The sequence below is a fragment of the Centroberyx gerrardi genome, chromosome 8 (assembly GCF_048128805.1).
Source record: "Centroberyx gerrardi isolate f3 chromosome 8, fCenGer3.hap1.cur.20231027, whole genome shotgun sequence".
NCBI classification, from domain to species: Eukaryota; Metazoa; Chordata; class Actinopteri; order Beryciformes; family Berycidae; genus Centroberyx; species Centroberyx gerrardi.
This window is the reverse complement of record NC_136004.1, coordinates 17,078,642-17,102,886: the sequence shown is the minus strand read 5'-3', so window position 1 is coordinate 17,102,886 and position 24,245 is coordinate 17,078,642. Positions and strand designations below refer to the sequence as shown.

The 24,245-nt window shown below is 41.7% G+C and overlaps 1 protein-coding gene across 2 annotated transcripts in view; it reads right to left on the bottom strand.

The window, feature by feature from the left end:
• The window catches only part of LOC139911999 (coronin-1C-A), a 39,276-nt gene extending 22,081 nt beyond the window's left edge, over positions 1–17,195 (bottom strand). Inside the window, exon 1 of one of the 2 annotated variants that reach the window (XM_071899654.2) lies at positions 17,070–17,195. Coding sequence is in view for 1 of the 2 variants with exons in the window: in XM_071899653.2 (XP_071755754.1) it covers positions 12,258–12,270 (13 nt within the window). In the remaining variant the exon portion in view is untranslated. Of the gene's footprint in view, positions 1–12,257; positions 12,308–17,069 lie in introns of those variants that run through there. The other variant, XM_071899653.2, reaches the window with a different exon arrangement.
• Positions 17,196–24,245: the final 7,050 nt, after the last annotated feature.

Sequence of the window (24,245 nt, the reverse complement as noted above, 5' to 3'; positions counted from 1 at the left end):
TATTGCAGCAAAGCTGGTAGAACATATTGAGAGCATCTGTGAGCTTTTCCACATAACACATTCCCTTTCCAGATGTGTATGGTTCTCTGACTCCAAGGTTGTGTTGTAACAGACCATTCCTACTCTCCTCTCGCTGACACATCACTGACTGTTAGCAGACATAAGCTAATGTGGCTACCAATTAGCACAGGGTTGACCAACAAACATTGAATGCATCGCTTTTGCCAATGTTGCAGAAAGTTCGGGAACTTTGTAGAATAATTTGAATCTTAAAAAATAAAACTATATCCCAATCAGATATGTTTACATTTTTTTTTGTACACAAAAATTTGATAACTGTATCTATGTGGTTCATTCATTACAAGAACTATACAACTATAGAGACTACACAATTAGGGAAAATATGAAATGATGTATCACTGCTTTTCCTTTCATACAATGACTCCTTAAAAGTTAAAATGTCTCTCTGGAATTTGAGTGCCCAACTAACCCCATTCAAAATTAAGGGCATTGGAAACTTCAGTACAGTTTGCGCTGAGCATTGCTCTTTAGGCGTTTACAAAATGTTAGAATCTTCTGTGCCAACTTTCGCTAATTTTAGTTTCATTTAAATAAATACAGCATCAGAGAAGCCATGTTTGTTGTCGTTCCTCTCACAGCCAGTCACGATCAGTTACTATGTTAACATGCATGGAGTAATCCGGTGATTAGCCATACTCCAGTTAAGGTCTCATTTGGGTTAATACCATTTAATATCGTAGTAAGCCACGCATCTTAACCAGGTTTCTAATAATCTGAGTTATGAGTTTACCTGGGTTATTCTGAGTTATGACGCTTACATGTCCACCCAAAACCAGCTTACTTTAGAAAACTGGGTCAAGAACAGAATTCTCTGTGCTTTAAGCGTAGCCAGGGTTGTTGCATTCAGTTTTATTTGTGACTGGCAGAGCATCAACATGCTGTACATTAACCTGCATGGCTATTGGCTACATGCCAGACACACAACCCACTCCAACCAATACAGAACAACAATCTCCGCTTCAGTGCGCATTTCGACTTGGAAAGAGATTTCCACAATGCGAGAGATAAGCAAATGAGATTCTATTTTACAAAACATACACATGCAATGTAACGTGATAAGTCCAATGCAAACATAGTCATTGATGGCTAGAAGCATTGTCGCTTCAAACGTTATTTGCAAAAATTGTGTAATACTCAAAAATGGAAATGAGAATATTTTCTTCAGATCCTGCACCAGTACACCATGTGAATATGGCAACACATGAGCATGTTTGACATTTCCAATGAGACTCACCACTTTTTCACAGCCTATTTGTTTCTTTTCATCTTCTGTTGTGCCAAATATTAAACATCTGAAATACTACAAACACCCTTTTATCTGTGACTTAGGCTACTTAGAAAGAGCCACTTCTAAAAGGAAAATATGACATATCCAATCCTAAGAAAAACAGACTTTGTAGCTGGTTCAGCTAAAATTCTCACCCAGACAAAAATCTGCTGGCAGACAAGAGAGCTTTGGAAAACAAGCCTATTCAAAAGCTACAAGTCCTGCTGCTCAGCCTACAATAACAGACCACTTCCAAAGACAATGGAAAGCTGGCCAGTTTCAGATCAATGAACAAAACCAAGGTCCAATCTAACCTACAAACCTAAGCTAATACAAAAGCCCTTAACTGGGCTTGGTATTTCACGGAAAAAAGGAGTTTTGTGAAGCTCATCAAATCCTTGTTGAACCTCTTTGATACTCTACTCCACTACACTTCCCCAGGCTGAGCCTGACTCACCAACATGACCAAAGCACAGCAGAGGATGTTGGACATATGTTAATGGTGGTTCTCATGGTGTGTGTGTGTGTGCATGTGGTGTGTGTGTGAAAATGAGGGAGAAATACATGAATCCTACAGGAGAAGGAGCAGAACACAGGCAGGAAGTTCTTCCTGTACGGATGTGGGAGTCTCCTAATAGACCAACTCTTTTGTAAAACACGTCAAGTCATTGAACGAATCATTAGAACATTTTATTTTTTAATCTCTAAACACAGATGTAGGGCTAACAAGACCCAACTTTGTTCTATGGAATAAAACAGTTGATGACTCTGAGATCACCTCAACTTTCCTTTTATTCACTCTTACTGTTTGCAATTTCCCTGAAGTTTCACGAGATTCCCCAAATCTTCCCTTAAATTAATCTGGATCAGAAGCAGCATTTGTCTAGTAAATAAAATTGTATTACTCCGGCAAAAGGCCAAAGAACCGATTTCCCATCTTAGACAATCTTGAGAAATCTTGGTAGATGTGCTTTCAGTTTAAAAGACCCAGAATTCACTTTGATGCCAGGGAATGGAGAATTTGGCTAACAAGTTCAAAGATCATTTATTCACTATTTTTACAGCACGTCATTGGCCGGCCTGAATCAGCATTTGGCGACTGCTGGGAAAACCTCATCTCAGCTTGAACTCCTGACGTTCACGCTCAGTTATGTTTGGTTTTCAACTATGTCAGAAATGGAAAAAGGAAAGTTGCTCTTCTTTACAGTAATCTAAGGGCAGTCTAGGGAAAACATTCAACAAGGACAACTTTGTTTTAAGGGGTGAGGAGCCATGAGGCCTGTTTGCCTACCTTCCTATACAGATCTGCCACATAGCACGGTTGCACTGGAAGCTGTATGTGAAGAGACACCTAAATCAACCACCTGTCCAGGGGGGAGGCTTAATAACGTAGTCAAAAAACTCCAACATTTTTTCATTTGACCTTTGCAACCTCTCATTTCTCATGCTTCAGCCTAGTGCCATGTTGAAGCTGCTGTGATAATGAATAACAGAAAACACTGATAAAATAGCAGGAAATTAGTTGTAATTTGTGATAGCAGAGTATCCTGTTCAACACTGCATGTGCTATAATTTGCCAAGTCTTTGGAGCATTTTTACCCTACCTTGTAATTTGTATTGAAAACTATAAAGGCTACAGTGAATGGCAATTAGACCACCTAATACTGCAGATGTAGCCCATAGGCAAAGAATAACTCAAATGCTACACAGAGGGAATCTAACTGAGCAAGGACACCAGTTACAGTGAATATAGGGTTCAATACACTGTTTCAACATGTTTGTTCAGCATTTATGCAACTCTTGCCTGAATATTTGTGCAAGAAAAAAATAAAATAAAATGCCACGGCAGTTAGGCTGTGAGAAAGAAACAATTTGACCATAAATTCTTCAATAATTCAGTCTTCCCAGGATTTCTAACCCGTCTATATTTTTCCCCACACACAATACGCTTGTGTGCCTGTGTATAAACTGATGCAGCGGAGAAAAGCCCTAGGTTATTTGAACAATCTACCGATTGTCCTGCCAAAACGCATGAACCCACTGCAGTGAGGGAGACAGAAAAGATTAGGACCTCAGCCAGCTTGGACCTGCCACATAGCCTTGTTAGACAGACACCCACAAGAATACAAATATGGCTTTTTGTGACTTCTGATGTGTTCAGCAACTAGGTTAATTGGCCCCTTTGTCGCACTGTGGTGATCTTGCTATGTCAAAGAACAACCAATTTGTAATATTCTGGTATTAAGAGAGCACAACATAGGATCTGCCCAAGAAGCCCCGTGAACAACACTTAAAGACTTCAAAAAACAATATAGCTTTGGTGAAGTTGCACTATAAAGACTTAGATAAAGATAATACATAGAACAACTTTTATCACAGAACTGGAAGAAACTTGAATTCATAGCATACATGGTAAATTGAGTGTTTGCAGGCACTCGAGTGTATGACAGGCTAATAGCTGGCCACTGCAAGTGTTCAATTAGAGCTAGCCCCCACTGGTTCTCTAATGGGACCATATGCTGTCTTGGCTAGAGTGCTCTCTCCTAAAAGGGAGGGAGTGAAATGATAATTGACTGGTGAAGCCACTGTGTGCATCACAGTTCACCAGTAATTTGGTGGGCCGGAGCCAAGTAAGAATCAATTGTGATGAGTCTTCCTCTCCAGTGTGTTGTAGATCTGAAAACCTGCCTTTGACAAAGTCCCTCTACGATGATTTAGAACAACAGAGCACATGATGTGATGGGCCAATACAGGCCTTGAATGTGATGTCTGGAAAATCAGTGTCCTGGCCAACCCAGTGAACCCTGGGCATCCCTCTGGGGGATGAAACATCTTACAACTCCAGGTCCGTCTCCACGCCAGTCTGCATCACTGGAACGTCTAATGACCACTCTCTCTGGCAGGCCGCACTGCATGCTGGGGCATTCTGCTTAGTCTTACAGGTCTGCATAAAGAGGGTCAACGAGGAGTCACAACAGAAACACTCGGGTGACAGGTGAGGCTGAAGGAAAAAAATCTTCCTATTTCAACAGTGAGAGAGGAAGTGATATGCTGACCAAATCTGAAAAAGTAAATTTTCTCCCTTCACTTTAAATTCACCTCATGTCGTGGTCAGATGCATGTGTGTTCAGTTGGCTGCAATCCGTCTCCAGGACATGTTTACTAACACAGAGATGCTGCTTAGCAACATCAGGGAAATACCAGCCCAGGAAAAGTAAAAAAGAAACATGATGTGTTATGAGCTAAGGCACGGCCATAAAAAAAAAAAAAAAACAACAAAAAACAAACCAAAAATTAAAAAAAACAGCAACACAAATGCCTTGTAAGGTTATAACGTCAAAAAGGCAAGTAGCTGTTAAACTTTGAATAAATACCACACATTGTACACTGATGGGAATGTCCAATTTCATGTCACGAATCATTGAAATCTCCAGGTTCTGTAACCAGACAAGAATAGACAACGGTAGCAGTTTGGAACAATTGCTATCTAATCAAGTCTGAAAACAGAATGGATTTCCAATATCAACCTTTGCCATTAAGAATTCAACTCTGCAAATCATAATAGGGGTATACCAAGGACAAGATTTTGAGCAGTTACAAAGGGGAAAGGAGAACAATACAGACAGTACTTTCATTTGGAAGACAAAACACTGTTGGGCAAAACAATTTTTTTTTTTACATGGTGGCCATGGGAGAATTCTTAATACTGAGCGAGCAGTGAAAACTGAACTAATGCCTCAACGTCAGTGCTCTTGGCTCTGTTAATTTGCAGTAGAAAAGTGCATTGTTTTTTGCAGGAGAGCTTTATAAGATGTGCTGTTTTATCACCACAATAGTGTGACTAGCCTAGACTAAACAATCACTGCATTCTTGAGGTCAGCATGGGCCTGCACAAAGATCCCCAGTCACACCATCCTCAGCTCTACAAACAACAGGAAAGGTTCAATTAATATCATATGTTGCTATTATAGCCAGCTACCCTGAGGACAACAAATCAGGGCCGGCTCGGTCCCAGCCTGATATTGCACCCAGAGTTATGTTAGCCCTGCACCAACAAATAAGGTTTACTGGTTTGAGGAGTGGGTGATAATATATTCTCAGCGATCAGCCATCAATTAGGCCTCTGCATCTTCACTAGAGCTGACACTCCTTCCATAAAACTTGAGTTCGAACAAAATTATTCCAAAGAAAATTAATTATGAATTCAATACTCATAATTAAAACATTACGAATCAAGTCAAGTGTCTTCTGTTTGGCTCATTGTTAATTATATGCATGCAAATCAGTGCCTCACATCAAATTATGCAAATGCATCCTGCAAATCAACAAACTGGAAAAAATAAATAAATAAATATATATATATATATATATATATATATATATATATATATATATATATATATATATATATATTAAAACTGCAGGAAACAAACTGCTAGGGCTCCATTAGCCTAGCTAAAATGACCATCCCAATGATATTGCTAGATATGGTTATTAATCACAATTATTAGTCCATTATTAATCACTAATTTTCTGCACTTTTGAATATTACATCAGTACCATGTTCAACCACAGTGGACATTCTAAGTGAAAAGAAAAGTTTCAATATTGCTTATTGTATAATAATTGTGGAAACTTAAATCAAAATACTTGATTATACACACATAATTGTGCAGTCCTACAAGCTGCCACCTTGTTGCAGTGTTATGATATTTTGATTATCATGTGTCTGTTATTGTGCAGAAATAGACACACTGGTACTCCTCATTGTACAAGTTGATCTGAGGCTGTGCTGATGATGGGAAAAGAGGAACTACAATATAAAAGTGATTTCCCATCACCAAACTTCTGTCTGGAGATTTTAAACAATGTTATGGTAAACAGTGTAAGGTAACCACTTCATTTAAGCCGGTATGCTCTATAAGCACTAGTCATTTTATCTTGAGTTGAGGCTAATGAATTAGCGATTTGTTATGCAGTATTTAGTAAAATAGATCAAAAGTATTCCATGAAACGTGACCTTGAATATTAGTATATAAAGGAATTACAAATAATGTGTTACCACACTTGATGGTATTTAGAAATCGATTTAATGGATTGCAGGAGATTATCTGTTACCTTGAGATACTTAGCTATAAAGTGTAAGAGCATTGCTTTTACTTTTATTAATTTATGTATTTATTTAGCTATCTAGGTCTTTCACCTTTATTGTGCTGAGGGAAATTTGGTTTGCAGGCAGGGTGAATATATATAAAAACGTGTGAACAATAGTAAGGACCAATAGATAAAGCCACAGAGATCTAAGACTAGAAATAGAGCACATACCTACCATACTACAATGCTACAGTGCAAATAAGCAAATGCAAACAGGCAGAACATGTATGATAAAAACACACCGCCGGCCTGAAGGAGGAAGTTCTTGCTCGTAGGTAGGGCAGTTCAGTCTGTAAGGTCTAATAGACCAATCACCTAATTTGTGCTTCTGGAAAGATATTTTCTGACTACATTGCAATGATAATTTGTTGTAAAATGGGGTTAATCTGTGCTGACAGCACAATAAATAGGTGGGGCCCAGGCTTACTTCATATGCCAGCCGCAGGCTATAGGATACATGTTCAGACAAACTGACAGACAACGAAAGCCAAGAACAACGCAGATTGGAAGGTTTTAACAATTTGTGATTTTTTGATGAATCAATCTGAAAATGGACCTACTGGAAACACACACAGGCTTACAGGCTGCATTGGGTACCATATACATGTCAAACATAACAATTTTATGACCATTCCATATGTTTATTTCACAGTAAAAATATAAAGTCAAATTAGTGATTAGGGGAATCATGCATGTTAGATAATCCTGACACATTCATTTGGTTAGTGAAATAATGTACTAAATGTACGCTTACCCAAGCCATTTTGGTTAAACTAGGTTACATGCATTGTATATGAAACCTTTATAGAGAGGGTTGGGCTTTTACAACTGTTTTAGTGTACACAAGTGATAGCAGATTGGGTGGGGCTGCTGCTGGTTGTGCAACATTGGGACTTGGAGAGTGAGTCTTGTTGCTTGGTGTAGCCTGACAATCCTTTTTAGGAAGATATCACACCATTTCCTGTTCACTGCTGCACATTCAACAGCCATTCCCATAGATACACATGGCAAGGGGAGCCAAGCAGGCAAAAATGCAGTAGCAGTACATTTCCGTAAGCCACTCATCAACAGCCACCAATGTGACATCAATATAAGGTGTAGGCTATTTAAACTGTTACATTGCAGCTGCCAGCCACATAGTCGATTGCTGTTTCCTTTCAAGCTGGCTACATTTTTAATGTTAATATGGGCAATTCGCCATAATTTGATCACCATACTGATCTTAAGAGCCTTGTAGTTGCACATCTGACCAGTGTTGTACTCAAGTGTTGTAGTACAGGAGTCCTGGACTCAGACTAAAGTCCGATCAGAGTCATGACTCAGACTTGAATATTTATGACTCATACTTGGACTACTTCAATATTAAATGCTCATACTTGGACTTGAATATTAATGACTCATACTTGGACTTGCGCACTGAGGACTTGAACTGGAGACTCAATCACCTTAGACATCAGCTATGGCTATAGCATTGGCTAGTATGAAAACTTGCAGGGCTCTGGGTCCTAAGGACCAGAACTGAAGACCACAGCTCTAAACTGCTTGTATATTTGTAACGGTGTCTGCTATACAGTAACTTGACAATGTAGTTGTCAGAAATGTGTAAAATTACTCAACACCTGGATATAAGGTGAACATGTGCTTTGGCACAATAAAACATTTTTCCGGTGGGAGGAAAATATCTGCAGTGGAGATTCTTTGATCTCAGTGAAGTGACGGCTGTGTTAAGCTAAGGTGTCAAGCTGTGGTGCAGCTCCGTCAAGCCGGCCAAAGATAGTTAATAATACTAGAAGTGAGGTGATTCTGCCTTCAAAATAAAAGTGTAAAGTTTGTCACTGTCACTGAGTTATGTAATGTTGGTCTATATGGTACCATGTGGTTCCACACTTTATATCTGTTCTGAAATCTACAATGCAATACAAATTGCCAAACATGTAGGCCTAACTGTGTTTTTAATGATTTAATAAATAAATGTTTACATTACAGGCAGTTTAGCCAAGGCTCGTATCCAGAATGACTTACAATGAGCACAAGGCTGTGTACATACCATACTTGGATTGGAAAAAAACGTTATGTTCCAAACGCCTTCTTCCTAAACTATGATTCTCCTACTCTCATACTCGGGGGCGGCGCTTCAGCCAAGGTGCCGTAACCATTCAAAATAGTGTTGGGGGAAACTGTTTTGGTGTTGGAATGTGTACATGACAGGCAAATGTTGTGAAAATAGACAAATCACCACCCAATATCGCAGAGGCAAGATTGAAGTGGAGACGACTGGTGTGTTGATTAAGTCCATGTCACTGGAGCATGCTGCTGTCAGGATTAAATGACGTGCTAACGCAACCCTGACTGGCTTTGGCTAGCTTGCTAAAGTGGCTAAGTTTTAGTTGTAACAACAGATGGGGATGAAAAGAGCAGCACACAGGAAGCGGAAGGGAAGGAGCATTCTGCCCAAAACTAGCGAAGGCCTCATCCCAGCGGCCAACTACAAAGTCAGACTACTGTAGTTGCCACAGAAACCCCAGGAACTGATGGTAAAGGCATTAATTCTGTAAAAGGGTAAAACATCTATAAACAATTACAGTGATTTACTTCTTCATCCAGTAGAACACAGTCCATTTAACAAAGTTAAACAAATACTGCTGAAAACCAAAAAGCTTATTTAGCAATCTGAAAATGGGAAAAAGACTTCCTAAAACAACACATTTGAACAGCTGCAACGGCCAAATTAGAAGTCAACGTTGATCCCCTTGAACGAATATTCAGTTTATATGACCCATCCCTAACATCAACATCGTACTGACCATGGCTGACATTTGCATGTAACAAGGTCAGCAGTGGCTGTGTTGAGGCAGGAAAGCGCTGCCACCAGTCTGGCAGCAGCAGACATACGTTAGAGAGGCAGACACATCCTGCGGGAATGCTGTGGTGCCCAGTGACACTCTCCTGGGTCATATGGCTCACTGATCCAGCCCTAATTCAAGCAAAAAGGCCTCAAGGACCTGCGGGTCAAATCAGATGAAAGGAGCCAATAGAGGCGTCTGTACCTTCCCAACTCAGCAAGAGGTGACCCTGATGTGGAGAGACAGAAAGGGGACCCCAGAGCCCGAGGAAATGACTAACAGGAAATGGGGCCAGTGTGACATGGGTTTTAGCATCCTTCTCCACATTCCACAGCTCCCTCCACACAGACATCTGACAGTTCTGTAGGGGAAATGTGGGTCTGATGGCAAATTCACTGCTATACTCGTCTCTTTCAATGATTAGTCTGACTGCACATTAACACTGCAAACCAAACTAACAGAGGTCATGTTGTGCTGCTCTGTCCCGATATCAGATATCCTTGTATCACACGTCTCTCTGAGGCAGCTAGATTATTGCAGCCCTGCCATGTGTCAGTGGAGCCATATATATTAGACAATCCTACACCGCAAATGGTAAGGAACGGCACAAAATGAGAAGTGATAAGGGAAGAATTCAGGCCATTCATTGTTGCCTTAGAGCTCACTGGGGGTCACGCCTTGCAGGGTTCAACTCTCAACTCTACCTCACCGTCAGAATAGTGCAGACTGCTGCCTTCCATTAAACCAACGGGAAATTGTTTTGCTCTGACATAAGACTACAAAACATCTACGGAACAGAGAGGAAACAAGTTTAAAAAAAAAAAAAAACGGAGTGAAGGCTCATATTTGGCCAGTGTGCCAGAATGCCTTCTTTTATTCCATTGCAGCTGAGATGCCGTCTCAACACCATACACCAGTGATGAGTAACTGGGGCCTGCAGGCCAGATCAGTCACAGATACCATCTAAATGTGGCCCTCAAGAGTATTTCTAACCTCTGCAGTCGTACTCACCAGTGCTTAAACTGACTTAACATATCCCACGGGTTGTACAAATACCCAATATGTATTGGGCATTTGTTATTACTGGAAGGAAAAACATATTTTCTCTCACTTGATCCAAGATACATCTTAGTGACTGAACACTAAGGTCACTGGGGCACTTGGAGATGATCATCATCCAGTAAATCTCCTTTTTTCTTCCTAAATAGTATTTCTTCTGGGCTTACAATGACGTCTAAAATATCACAGACAAAACATTCCAACTACGGACTTTCTCTTCAAAGCAACATATGATATTGACGTGTTTTGGGGTCTTGAAGCCTATAAAAGACAATTTACATTTTTTTTTGTTTCACTTTTTATATTAAGTAACTGAAAAGTATGCAATTTTTTTTTAAAGGTCTTAAGGTCGTTTCTTTAACCATTTTAAAGAATGGCATGTCGTACATAGCCTATGTCGTACTGTCCATACAGTAATAAATTGACAAGTCTAAAATGAGATGGCCACCATCTGAAAAAAAATATGATCTCATATATGGGTTTTAGAGCAGTGCATAAAACATATATGATTACGGCCCCTTCTTGGTGACAAGAGACATTTATGTTGCCTATCCCTGCCATGCACGGTTATGTTAACGCATTCCAATTACAACTTGGGCCACCCCATTCTGTCAATGGCCATTTGTACTACAACCGGTTTGTCAATGACAGGGCTGAGACACAGTAACACTATTGCCGCACCCTGACAGTAAAACTCATGGTATTGAAGAAACAGCTCTACATACAGTGATCTGAAGAGCGGCTTACTGATCAGTCTGACGGCTCGGTTCTGGACAAGGGGGAGATCCGCTAAACTGCCTAGCTACAACACTCGGACAATGAGATCACAACAGCAGATAACCAGCCTAACCTGGATTAAAAACTCCTATTACGTCCCTGTGGAACCCGATGACAGCGGCTTATCCTGGAGGACGGGCTGCAGCTCGATTGAAACCAGAGTGAACAATGTCAATCCCAATTAAATAGACAACCTCTATCTTCTCACCATCTATACAGCTTGTTGCTGGGGAGCTAACTGCCCCCGATGCCCTGTGTTTACTTGGTGAGTGAGATGTGGCATAACATTAAAATCCCAGCCACAAATCAGGATGAGCTATGTGGGACAGGGAGGGGTAGCAGAAAGTAACAGAATTATGATGAAGCCAAAAGATTCTTTCTCCACAACAAAAAGTTATTTTAGGTAACTACTGTATATGTAGATGCAGTCTCTCCATTACCTTTCCTCTGGTAGGTAGGCTACTTAGACACTTTAAAAAACAGGTAGTCAATCTGGTATTAGTCAAGCATAAGGGGTAAAACAAAGAGCCATGACAATAAACCTAAAAAAAATTAGCATCACATTGCATTTTAAATAGCACAATAACTTAATAATAAATAAATAATACATTTATTATTACTATTAAACATTTCTGAAGTTAATATTTCAGAGGTATTTGTCCTGAGGGTATGTGTGGCGATTTACAGTTGACAGATAATAGGCCTGCTTCCTCACAACAGCAAACAAAATCTACAGTACCAGTCCACTCGCAGCCTGAATGAGCTGGCAGAAGCTGTGACCCTCACAACCAGAAATGAAGTCAACCAAACCCATGAAATGTTGCACAGTGCTAGGTAATGTGAGAAACAAGGCAGTTAACTTTAGAGAGATTTTCCAAATAGAAATAAATCCAATGTTGTGCTTTCTATGTAGTAGACTCCATATCCCTTAACAGTCAAGGTTTTTAATACAGATTGTGGCATATGCTCGTTTCATGTATTATAACACTTTATATTATCTTAAAGCTACAACAATAATAGAGCAATACGGGACTTGTCTGCCACATGTTTAACTTCCCTGTTCCTTTGTTTCTTACCTTTTTCCGCCATTGCTTCCCTGAGCTGTGACTGCTAGCCTCACCTTGATAGCAAACAACCCAGCTCACTGCTGGCCACGCCTACACAGCACACACCCACAGCAAATGGTATGTGCCCCAAAAACACCCTGAACATCATTGAAAAGCCAATTTCAGTCAAACTAGGGGGATGTAGGCATGTATAAACAAGGTCACAGACACAGACTGATAACATTTAAATATCCTACTTACTTCTTAGTGTTTTAACATCAAAAAAGTTGCATATTGTAACAAAGTACACAGTATGTCTGTGCCACTTATGGAAACAGCCTGTCTTTTCCCACAGTCTGCTACCCATATCGCCCCATGGCTCTGTCGCCTCAATGCTCTCCATACACTGGCAGCCTTTTGCCTTTTGTCACCAAGAACGCATGAGACGCCACCTAAATCCCCTTCCTGTAACCAAGGCCACGGACCACCATTGTAATCAGATTCCAGCTACATTCCAGCGCTTTTTGCAACAATGAGATAAGGTGCTGTTTTTTCACCCCTCTCCACCCCCAAGTGACCATGTGGTCTGTGCTCTGCTCATTGTAAAATACTACGAGAACACAACACATTATGCACCAGTGCTTCAGGCAATGTTGCTGTACTCTTTTACACTTTGTGGAGGACATGAGCTTTACACACACACACACACACACACAGGAGTAATGGAGCTCACAGATCATCTTAGTGCTAAGCTAACGTATGGACAGAACCATCCACCAGAACGGATCCGATTAGACTGACTACGTAAAGGCCATCTACAACTACGTCTATCCAAAGCATGTGGTTTATCAGACATTTACAACTAAAATGATAACAGCCTCACGAGTCAAATGAGGCGCTACTAACTTCCTGATTCCAAAACAGGCACAACAGATAAACACCTCCCTTCATCCCTCTCTCTCTAAAGAGATTTTTAATCTCAATGGGAACTACCTGGTTAAATAAAAAGGTTAAAAAAAATCAAAACATGACCTTAAAACAGTGATGTCAAACGTCTCTCAAAAGGGAGGCCTTCACCTAAGCTGGTACTTATCCTGCTTACAGTCAAGATTTGAGAGAGACCACTTGAAAATCCCATAAAACTACGTAAACCAGGAAAAGCTTTTTATTAGTGTGTGTGTGTGTGTGTGTGTGTGTGTGTGTGTGTGGTGGTGGGGGGGGGGGGGGGGGGGGGGGGGTATAGTATTTACTATATACAACCATACAAGCTACAACTCTGCCTAGCGCCTGCCTAGGTTTTCACTAGCAAATATCTGATAAAATTTCAGGTTCAATACCAAATGAGGACAACAGAACTTGTCACAAAAAAAACCCACTAATGATAAAAACATAGCCTTACTAATAAACTAGTTGGGTATCCTATAGACCTAAACTGGATCATCTTCAGAAATGGTGGTTCAAATTAAACAGTCAACAGTGACAACTCCAAAATATGAGAGCAAGCCTGTCCCATCCTTTTCCCTTTCTGCTACTTTCCCCTCCCCCAGTGAGCAATGCACCAGCCACTGCTCCATTTCACCAGATGTTGTCAACTGTGGGTGGGAAAAACGAATGGAAGAAATAATATTAGTCTGTGCATCTGCTGGAAGTTCTGAGTTACGAAGCATTACAAAGCTCTGAGAGCAGATTCAGCAAAAAAAAAAAAAAAAAAAAAAGAGAAAAGGGCATTTGAACTTCATCTGTGATTGAGGCATCCTTCCCCATCCAGATTCCTGCTTGCCAAGCAAAAGCACTTCCAAAAAGCCTATAAGTTAGATATGACAAAAACAGATCAATTCCGCATATAGGTCTAGGTTATTCTATATCTAGATATAAAAAGGCTCATTTTACAGACATAGAGGTTACCAGCGAAAATGGATACCATATTTATCAAAAAGTGCTCGCGGCTCATCAAATCAAGAGGGCTTGGTAATTTTCGCAATCATTTTTGAGCAATAATCCTATTGTCCCTTTTGTTGTTGCGATTTAGGCCTATTGATAATAACACTCATTAATATATTCCTGTGTAGTAAGGCTGTGTGTGTGTTTCATCATACCATGACTGTGTGAACCATTAGGAGTCCCAAGTGCGATTATCCATCTTAATCTTTGTGATCCTGCTCACCTGCCAGGCTGGTCGAAACAAAAAACACACTACTATGTTGAGCAGACGCTCGATTAATGAGATATTTTCTTCCTACCTGTCCTTAGCAAATACTATTGTTAAACCTGTCTGGGGAAAACTAATTTTGTAGCACATTAAACTCGAAATATAAAAAGCAAAATGCAATGAAATTTTCAAGTTCTATTTCATTTTGAAAGATTTTGGCGGAAGTTCCTCTTGAAGATGTGGACTTTGATAACATCTTGCACAGACAGGACCTGACACAAACTGAGGAATGTCAGACATGTTAACAGAGGTATGCAATCTTGGAAACCAACAGAGATGCTGTGTTCAAAATGCTGGCTGAATATTCAGTTGATTTCCCCAGGATGCTTACTATCAGATTGATATGAACACTAACTGGAGAGATCTCATACCCGAACCTACTCTCTAACATACAGTACATTAGTCTACAAAGCATAGCGCAGGCCTAAGAGTACTTATAAACCATGTTGGTGCTCAGGCATGCTATAGTGCTGTAAAACAACACAATGTCAAGGCAAACCAAATGGTTGGAAAATGTCACAATGTCTTGTGCAATTGTACAAGAGGGCCAGCAAACACAAGGAGCTGCTGGACTTAGCCAGAGCTGCATCAACATTGATGAGATGGATATTTTGGACAATGGACATAAATCTTAATTTTTCTTAACAACATTTCTTCTAAATCTTACGGCACACCAGAGTTCACCACACTTCACATCAGCATGCCTTGCCGCAGTGGTTAAGAACCAACACTTCTCCACGTCTCATGCTTAATTTCCCTCTGCTTCCTGACCCACTTCCTCTCCCAGCCCAGCCATAGGAAGGCAGGCTACGCACTTCTTAAGACAGTGTACTGCAGCACCAACAACCAGCAGAGTCTGATGCGTCTGGAATGGCCAACAAGCCCAAACACAGCTGTAGGACTGTTGACATAAAACCCTTGGGTCTGTCAGTCAGCCTTCACCTGCTCTGCATCCCACAGCGAGACTCAGCGAGGGAACTCCCAGCACTCCAAAGCTGATTACACAAGGGAGCTGAGTAACCTAGATCTAGAGAAGGGCCAAATATGCAAATCAGGCTGCCCTTTTGGCACACTAACCATGGTCATTACAACTCAAACTGCCCTATTGTCGTAAGTGAACACATCAGCCAGAGGTGGCGTAATGACATAAGGGTCACAGAGAGGACTATGTGGGTCAGCACCCAGCCACTATGGCTTGACTGCAGAGATTATTTATGGTTGCCCAGTGAAGCGCCATCAAGTCTTTATGGATCTCTTTATACACTTCATTTTATCCAATCATTTTTCAAAAATATAGCTTTCCCAGAATGCTGTTGAGTTTTTGAGTTTCACCCAAGCCACTGCTCCAATGCAGAGTCAAGTAGGGATTTTCATGTAGAGGCTAATGCAAAGTATAACACTAGGATTGAATGTGTTTATTTGACAGAACAGCCCAGGTGACAGTCACTATAGACAAAAATAATTTTAGTGAGGTAAATAAAAAAAATTAAAAAAAACGCACACATTTAAGTTATTCAGACTAATAATTGAACTAAGACAAAGTGTTGTTCAATACAAGTTACATTGAATGCAACACAACTTAAGTCTGATGTAATTCAACTTAATTGTTGTTTTGCAGGGTGAGCACACGTCTGTCCTTTCATCTAAAATAGGCTCAAAACAGGCTGTGACCAAAACAGTCTTGGTTTCAACATAATACTTCTGGGCTCCATATGAGCAGGTATGAGCTCAGGTGCAGGAGCATACACAGCTGTGTCTTCCCTCATTAACTATTATGCTCGCTTGTACTGTATATTATGGCTACACCGAACAGGCCTACGCATAATTTCAAACCAACAATTCTCCACGTGTTACAGCCAAACAAGCAGAGGTTGGACGATGATGGCTGACTGACACACACAGCAATCTATGCAGCTGGGTCACGGTGGGTTGCATTTCTATGCAACCCCCACCACGAGCCTACTCCATATATTTTCAATACCGGTGTGTTAGTGGGCCAAATTTGGCACTGGCATCTGGATTAAAATCACACCGCAGGATCTTGGATCTGGATTAAAAACCATATTGATAAACATTAAAGTGTCTTGTTCACTGACTGAGCTAATTCAGCAATATTTCTATGTTTGGGGTCCAATATTCACCGTTAGAGGAACCCACATTAACGCTGCTCCCAAAAGCCAGGGGCCTGGGCGCGGTTGGGCTGCCTGCACCCCCTGTATCTCCGCCTATGTGGATCTATCGTTTCGGATTTAAGTTTTCCTTCCGCACTAACGAGCTACCCCACCCCATACAGCACAATACAACGGGGCATTTAATTTAGCGACGAAGATGTCAACGAATCCCACCTAACACCAGAAGACAAAAGGCAAAATCTTGACTGAAAACACTCACCTCTTCGGTTACAAGGTTAGAAAGATGATTTTTTTGCATTACCGGATAACTGTCGTAGCAGGCTAACGCTAGCTGAAAAGCCAATTCAAATTCTATGGACCATCCCGATTCATTTAGCTAGCGCATGCACTTTCCTGTCTGGATGGCCACCGTGTGTAACGTTAGATAAGCAAGGAGAAATAACACCAAAACGAGAGAAAACTCCCAGCAGCTGCTAAGCAAACGACTGAGCCATAACCTACCTTCCAAGAGGAAAACAAAACTATTCCCGAAAGCCGAATGATAGCACACAGCCCAATGTGTATCCCAATTGATTCCTCCCTTGCCGAAGCCGCTGCTGAAACTCGTTTGTGTGCTCTTTTCCCCACTGTCACTGTGCGGTAGCTACATGGGTAGCTACGCCCTCCCTAAGTCCCGCCTCTCTTATGGCTTGGCGAGGCGGGTGTGGAACAGCGACGGCTAACGGGCAGCCGCGGTAACCAATCAGAAGAAGCACTGGGATAAAATAAGGGAGCAAACCTCACGCCTCCAGGCTGCCAGTTAACCGACAAAATATATAATATTCAGATAGGGACAGAGGCCTACAGTGCATCTGTGGTGCTCAATAGTGCTCGCTTTATGGCATTTCTATTTTACACTATTGTAGTATTACTACAATATTCCTGTAACATTCCTATACTTGAATCATTCAGAATTTTGCTGCATGATTGCTGTAGTTCTTTGTCGTAGCCTACTGATATAACTAGGCCTATTGCACATCTCATCTTACAGCTCTGAGGTAAAATTAAATGAGCCGAGAGGAGCAGTAATATTTTAAAACGTATTTTTCATTAGAGCGATAGTGGGAAGGGGGGATGCACATAAGATCCTCATGGAAATAAATGCAAGTGCATGTGCTGGTTGAATGGCAGCTGCGTGATGTCAATTGCAAATACTTCATCCATTTGAAATGTATGTGCAGGCAGCTTTGCATCTAAAATAGATGAAAATATAGTTGAGGATCGGCAGTGAAACGGTGGTACTTCGCCTTAATACAGGCTACTGTCAGGTACCAGTTTTCATTTTATAATATTTAAAAAATAATTGCAGTTCTGCTTGAGAACAAAATGTACCACAGATTTATTAGTGCACCACAAGATGGCGTTATTTCACAAATCCAAGCAGCAACGACTTCTCATGGTAGAAAACAGCTGTATTCCATCATCCAATCCATTTTTCCCTGACCCGCCTTCAGTCTTGTAGCTGAGGGTTGATGCAAGTGATTGTGGTAAATCTCTTAACCCAAATTCTCAGGAACCATTGACCAGAAAAGCAGACTTCATTGGTTTATTACATTTCAGTGACAAATGACTCACTGATTCATTTACCTGCTACCCAAATATCCTCAGTGCATCCAGCATTGCTCAGAGTTTCTACTCATTTGATACTATATAGTGGAGTAGGCTTTATTTTAGTGCCCTTACCTTTTCTCACAGATGGCTTCCTCTCCAGTGCCTTATCTGGGGATTTCTGAGCTGAGTCGAAAGCCGCCTTCATCTGTGCCACCTTCACAGACTGGCCCTGCTCCGAGGCCCCGTCAGGCTTCACTTCAGGCGGCTTCGGCCGATCCTGCTGCTTCAGCTTTTCGTGCAGCTGAATGGTCTCCTTTATGAGTTCTGAGACGGGCCTGGATTTGGGAACGCTCTGGGATTTGTCTCTCACTGTAACGCTGTCATCGCTGTCCTTGCCAGACGTTTTATCAGGCTGGCCCGTTATCGTATTTTCTGTGTTAAGAGTCACATGTTGAGACTGCTGCTTCTCATCCTGTTTTACGCTGGCCATGTCCTGGTGGCTTTCTTCTGTCCCGGCTGAGCCAGCATCCACAGCTAGTGCAGGAATGTAGTCGTCCTTAGTGGGGTCTTTGAATGTCTCGGCATTTGAGGTCTCAGAGGCGTATAATCTTGGTGCAGTTTTGCTCTTGGTCCCATTGTTTGCTTGTAGTGGAGGGCTTACAGTCTTCTCATCAATAAGTAAATGGCGGGACTCTGCAATTCGGTCATCATGTTTTTGGGGTGGAGACTTGGCATCGGTGATGACCTCAGACACGGAGGAAGATGCAGGTTCCCCTGTGATCACACCACTCACTTCACAGGACCTTCTTTTATCTGGAGCAGCTGATTGTAAGTTCTCTAGTGAGAGGTTTTTAGAAGGGGCTGCATTTAGCATTATATCCACTTCATCTGTTGAGCTGATGTCCTGCTCTGAACTTTGACAATCAACATTGTCTGAATATGACTTTGTGAGTGGCATCTCACTACCTGAGGCCACACTGTCAGTATTCCCAGTCTGTTTCACTGCAAGCTTTTTATTGTAGAGACCTTTTGTGGCAATGTTTGCCTCAGTCAGGTTCTCTGTCAAATCAGAGGAGGATGGCATAATCCCCTTGGTGGCACACAGTGAAGGAGGTATATTTATATCTGACTGATCGACCTTTGGAGTATCATCGGCTGTTGCTACATCGTCTGTCTCCTCGCCTTGTGAATCAGGGATTCTCTTGGTGTTCATTTCCACAGGAACATCCATGGCATCCTTGTTTTCTGTGTCAACCTCTTTCATTTCTGACAGAGCCGGGGTTGCCTCATTTCTATTTCTTCTCAGGAGCTTCTCCAAAATAGAGCTGGGCTCAGTGGGCAAAACGGGATTTGATGCCGAATGTGATGGTTTCTTTTGGTTTGTATTTGTTTTAGTTTCATGCGAAGATGTGTCTTCGTCATCGTCTGGGACAGCATGAGGAGATCCAGTTTGGATGGTGTTCTTCTTGGTGTTCTTCTTGTCACCTAAGTCATTAAAAACTGGCTTCATCTCATCTGAGTATTTGCTGTCTTTAACACGTGCCTGCCTCCCCCCTGCTGTATTATTTTTTACTCTCCCCTTTGGAGGACTGCAGTAAAAGGTATCACTCATGGCTAATAGAGACTCTTTCTCCAGACTGTTTTTCAAAGGAGGTTGGGGTTGAGCTGTAGGCGGTTCCTTCATCTCACTCAAGTGGCCCACTGTTCCAGCACAGCGCTTAATATCTTCATCCTCGACTTCAACATTCATGATCTCATTCTGATCTCGTTGAACAGACGGCAATAACTCACTTCCTGCCCTCTGGGTGAGGTCATTGTTAGTTCCTGGATGAGCCCCACCTTTGCTGGTCTTCAAAATCATCGAGTTTCCATCCACTGAGATAATGCCAACAGTTGCTCCAACAGTGGGGCCGTACTTTCCATCTGAGACTCCAGGTGAGAAGTTTTCGTCTTGGCTCCCCTGAGGTGGGGCTGTCCCCTTGGCCTGATACTCCATTCTGATCTTTGAGGAAGTGTGAAGCTCCTCCTCACTCTTCTTCTCTCTCTTGATTTGATTGAACTGCCTGTATGTTCTGGCTCTCTCCTCAATCCTTGCACTACTCTTTGGATTCTGGCTATTGTCCGGCTCCTGTGGAACCAGCGGAGCAGTCCTGCCTCCTTCTTCTCCTCCCTCCTCTTCTCCTCCCTTTCCTACAGCCCCTCCCTCTCTCACCTCCCTCGCAGTGAAAGGAGTCACCCGCAAGCGTATGTGTTTCTCAATAGAAGGTGTTGTTGGCTCCTCGCCTGGGCTCTCATCCAAACGCTGAGCGTCTGGTTTCCCTGAACTTTCCCCAGTGTTACCAGCCTCCTCACCGGGGCTTCTTCCCTCCATGACTCCACCTGTATCGCTGCCTGCACCTCCAGAGTCGGGGCAAGGCCCTCTCTCCTCCGATCCTTCACTGAGGGCCTGTTCCCCCCCTTCCACTTTGTCTTGGTTCTGTCCCATATTGGTCTGTGGAGAGAGACATGCTGTTAACCTCATAATAAAAGACCAGTCCTCCCAAATGATGCCATGTCTTTGGCATGCCAGCCCAGCAGCATTTATTATTTATTTTTTTGTCTGTGTACCATGACTGATCTCACAGCCTCTTTTCTACTATGCATCCATACTAACATTCCATGTTTGAATAATACACCGCACACCGTAAGAGATTGAAATAGAAATGAAACAGAAGAAGAGAAAAATGAGCAGTGAAATGAGTTACCAGACACCCAGGATTAACATCAGAGAAACTGTACATATTTGACATGGTGTAGACACAGTGCAAAGTTTAACGTCATGAGAAGAAACCATAAAGCAATTACAAAAAACTGATAGTCACACAGGAGCCGTTTTTATGGAACTGGTGAACACTGAGTATCTTATGACTTAAACTACTATAGACTCAGTTGTATTATTCATGCTGTTGCAATGCCCACCGTAGGTCAACTTTAAGAAACAAATTAGAGTCACAAGATTTTGCACCAACCTCTGTTATGAATCTTAAGCCTGCCTTCTGGCCTGAGAAGCCATGATAAGACATGATCACAGCAACAATATCCAGTTCACATTCGTGCAAAATGAATAGATGATTTGAATTTGGAATGAAAAAGGGGAAATACAGAATAAACATCAATGTTTTTGATTTAATGTAGTCTAATGAGAAACTGATGAAAGAAGCAGAGTGCAACTTGATTAACTGTTTGGGATAATCAGCATCACAGCAGCTGAGGCAGAGAAAAACAACAAGACTGCAGTCCGACTGATAAAATAATCCCTCCTCTTCAGTATTGAAGGTTTATAAGGTCACATGATGCTTTGACTGCAAATCTTTTTCCCACGCTATTTTGCCAGTTTTCATGTGACCCAAAGTACAGGACATCTTACAGTATTCAGTCTTTACCTTGTCTAACTGATGTGAAAGGATGGCATGATGTCACCTGTTTATTGAATTTCTTATTTAATGTACTGAGTCCTGCATCACATTTCACAATTTGTATATGAGCGGGCTTTAATGAATACCAAAATCAATTGATGTGTTAACTTCAATTATTCATGATCATGATGATGATGTTGATGGTTGTGTTGGTGATGATGATGGTGATGATTGTTATTATAGCAGTAGTATTAGTAGTAGTAGGAGTATTAATAGTAGCAGTAGTATATCACCAGTGACTTTGTCCTGAATAGTTATGAAGTCAAACAGAGCACAGTAGTACGTAAATGGACATATTGCAGAGGCAGACTATCATCATTATGTGTAATTGTCCATCATGCTACCAAGCTAACTTTTCTCTCACTAAACTGCATTAGTAAGCAGAGAAAATGGTGAAGCACAATGAACAAGGATCTGGACCACGGGTCTGTTTCCTGTGGATGGCCCCACACTCCCTCTGTGTTACAGCATATGACTGCTGTTGTCTTATCATCTGACAGGCCTGCACATTCGCCAGAGACATGGCTAAGTGAACTCATGTTATCTAACTAAAATAGTAACATAGCTGTGTGGAGAAGATACAAAAATGTTGGTATTTAGAGAGTGTGATTTTCAGAGATAAAATACGAGAGCAGAAAATGAATGTAAAAATAATGTACAACAAATTCACAAATCAAGGTGAAGTGTGAGCTCTCTTATGCAAAACAGAACTCGCTTTTCTCATCCATCATATCATGTGGACTTTAAAGACACTGTTGCTGCTCAGTGGAGCTTGCCTTCTCTGATTATCCTCCACCACCCCCGAGCCCTGCCATCTCCATCAGGACTATGGCCAACATGAGGAACCCCTGCCCTCAAGGCAGTCCGTCCCAGTAACAACCATTCTATTATGCTGTATCTTCCTCCCTGACTGCCTAAAGCCGATCACTTGATCGCCATGTGCTCTGCTGCCTCAACATACTCAGACTTACAGGAATTCAAACCAAGAACCTTTGGGAAACAAGCTGTTCAAGTTGCGGCATCTGGAAAATAGACAACCTACCCTTTCTGTCAACTCTGTGTACGCTGGTTAGCATAAGACATAGAGCTGGGCCTGACACATGACAGGTCACTGCTATTGCAATGTGATGGATATGATATTGATCTCTCCTATCATATCCAGGTCTATCGGGGTTGACACTTACCAGTTAGACGTCGCCGAGTCGATGATCTCCCAGGACTGACAGAGTGCTCTTTGTTGGTTGTTTGGTGATGTTCAGTCCTCCCTCAATTGCACAAGCAATGGGAGCCTTATATTCCGGCCATGTGATGTCACAGCACATTTGACTAATACAATCAGGGAAAACTCTTACTTTTAGGTTTACTTTTTCCTGTGTTGAGAAGCCTAGGACATATATTCTCTTTGATAACTCCATCTAAACTTTTGTTTACGTTCAGTCAGGCACATGGAGTGTGTTTTGGGTATGAACCTGTGCTGAGTTTTTTTTTTAGAGATGTGAGTGGTGAACTTTTTCCCAGTTGTCTAAGTGGGAGAGAGGGAACAAAACTGTATGGTATCATGTTTTATCACCAGCTCAGATCCTGACAGTCCTATAACTCCTCAACCTCATTAGAGTGAATATGAGGAATGTCCTCCTTCCTTCTCTCTTCCTTACCCAACACTGTTTGCGCTGCCACAGCCTGTACATGCAATTTCATGCCAGGAAACAAGTTGAGAGAAGTAGGAGACAGTGAAAGAATGCTTGTGGAGTGTGTCTGGGCTGGATGGTGAGTAGTAACTTAAAGAGACGGCAACCAACCTGGGTCTGTCTTACCGGGAGGGAGGGAAATGACCTGAAAAATAGCTGTGAATTTTCTCTGTTTCTCTTGGTCTCTATAGTAACATCCAAAACAGGATACTCGCTCAGATAATAAAACAAAAGCGGAGGTATGGCAGCCAAGAATTCACCAGCAGCACAGGCAGAAGAAGGGGAAGAGGGGCCGGCCCACACCCAGTTAGTATAGATTCTGAGGGCTGCTGTGCTGACAGACAGGCAGCTCGTGGTCCAAATGCTCCTGGCAACCGGTGCTTTCATGTTTGTGTTTGAAAAGTGTAATAGGGCACTCTTAGGAAGTTGCATCATTGTAATGCAAAAGAAAAGCCTCGTCCAGACTTCAGTTGATCTTTCCCCATTTTAAAATCATCAGAAGACAGAAGTCAGAAGTCAGAAGAGAATCCACTGGCTTGTTGGCTCACTAAAGATGACAGTTTTATACGTTTCTTATTTGATCCTTCTGTTATTTAAATGTCTACACATTTAGGTTAGTCAGAGAGTTTTATAGGAGAGGCTTCACATAAGCTCTGATATTTGTGTGGCTGGTTTACATTTTCACATTCCCAGCAACTCCACTGACACGCATACAGTTGCAGTTTCAAGTTTCATGTACATGCATAAAAAATAGACGATGAAAGGTTTAACACCATCAATTGTCAATTCACATACCAACATCGCAAAAGAACAGCTTTGCTGCTGCAACGCCCCACTATACACACATGCCATTTCATTTTATGAAATGAGGCCTACTGTTCACACACACACACACACACACACGCGCACACACACACACACACACACACACCACACACACACGC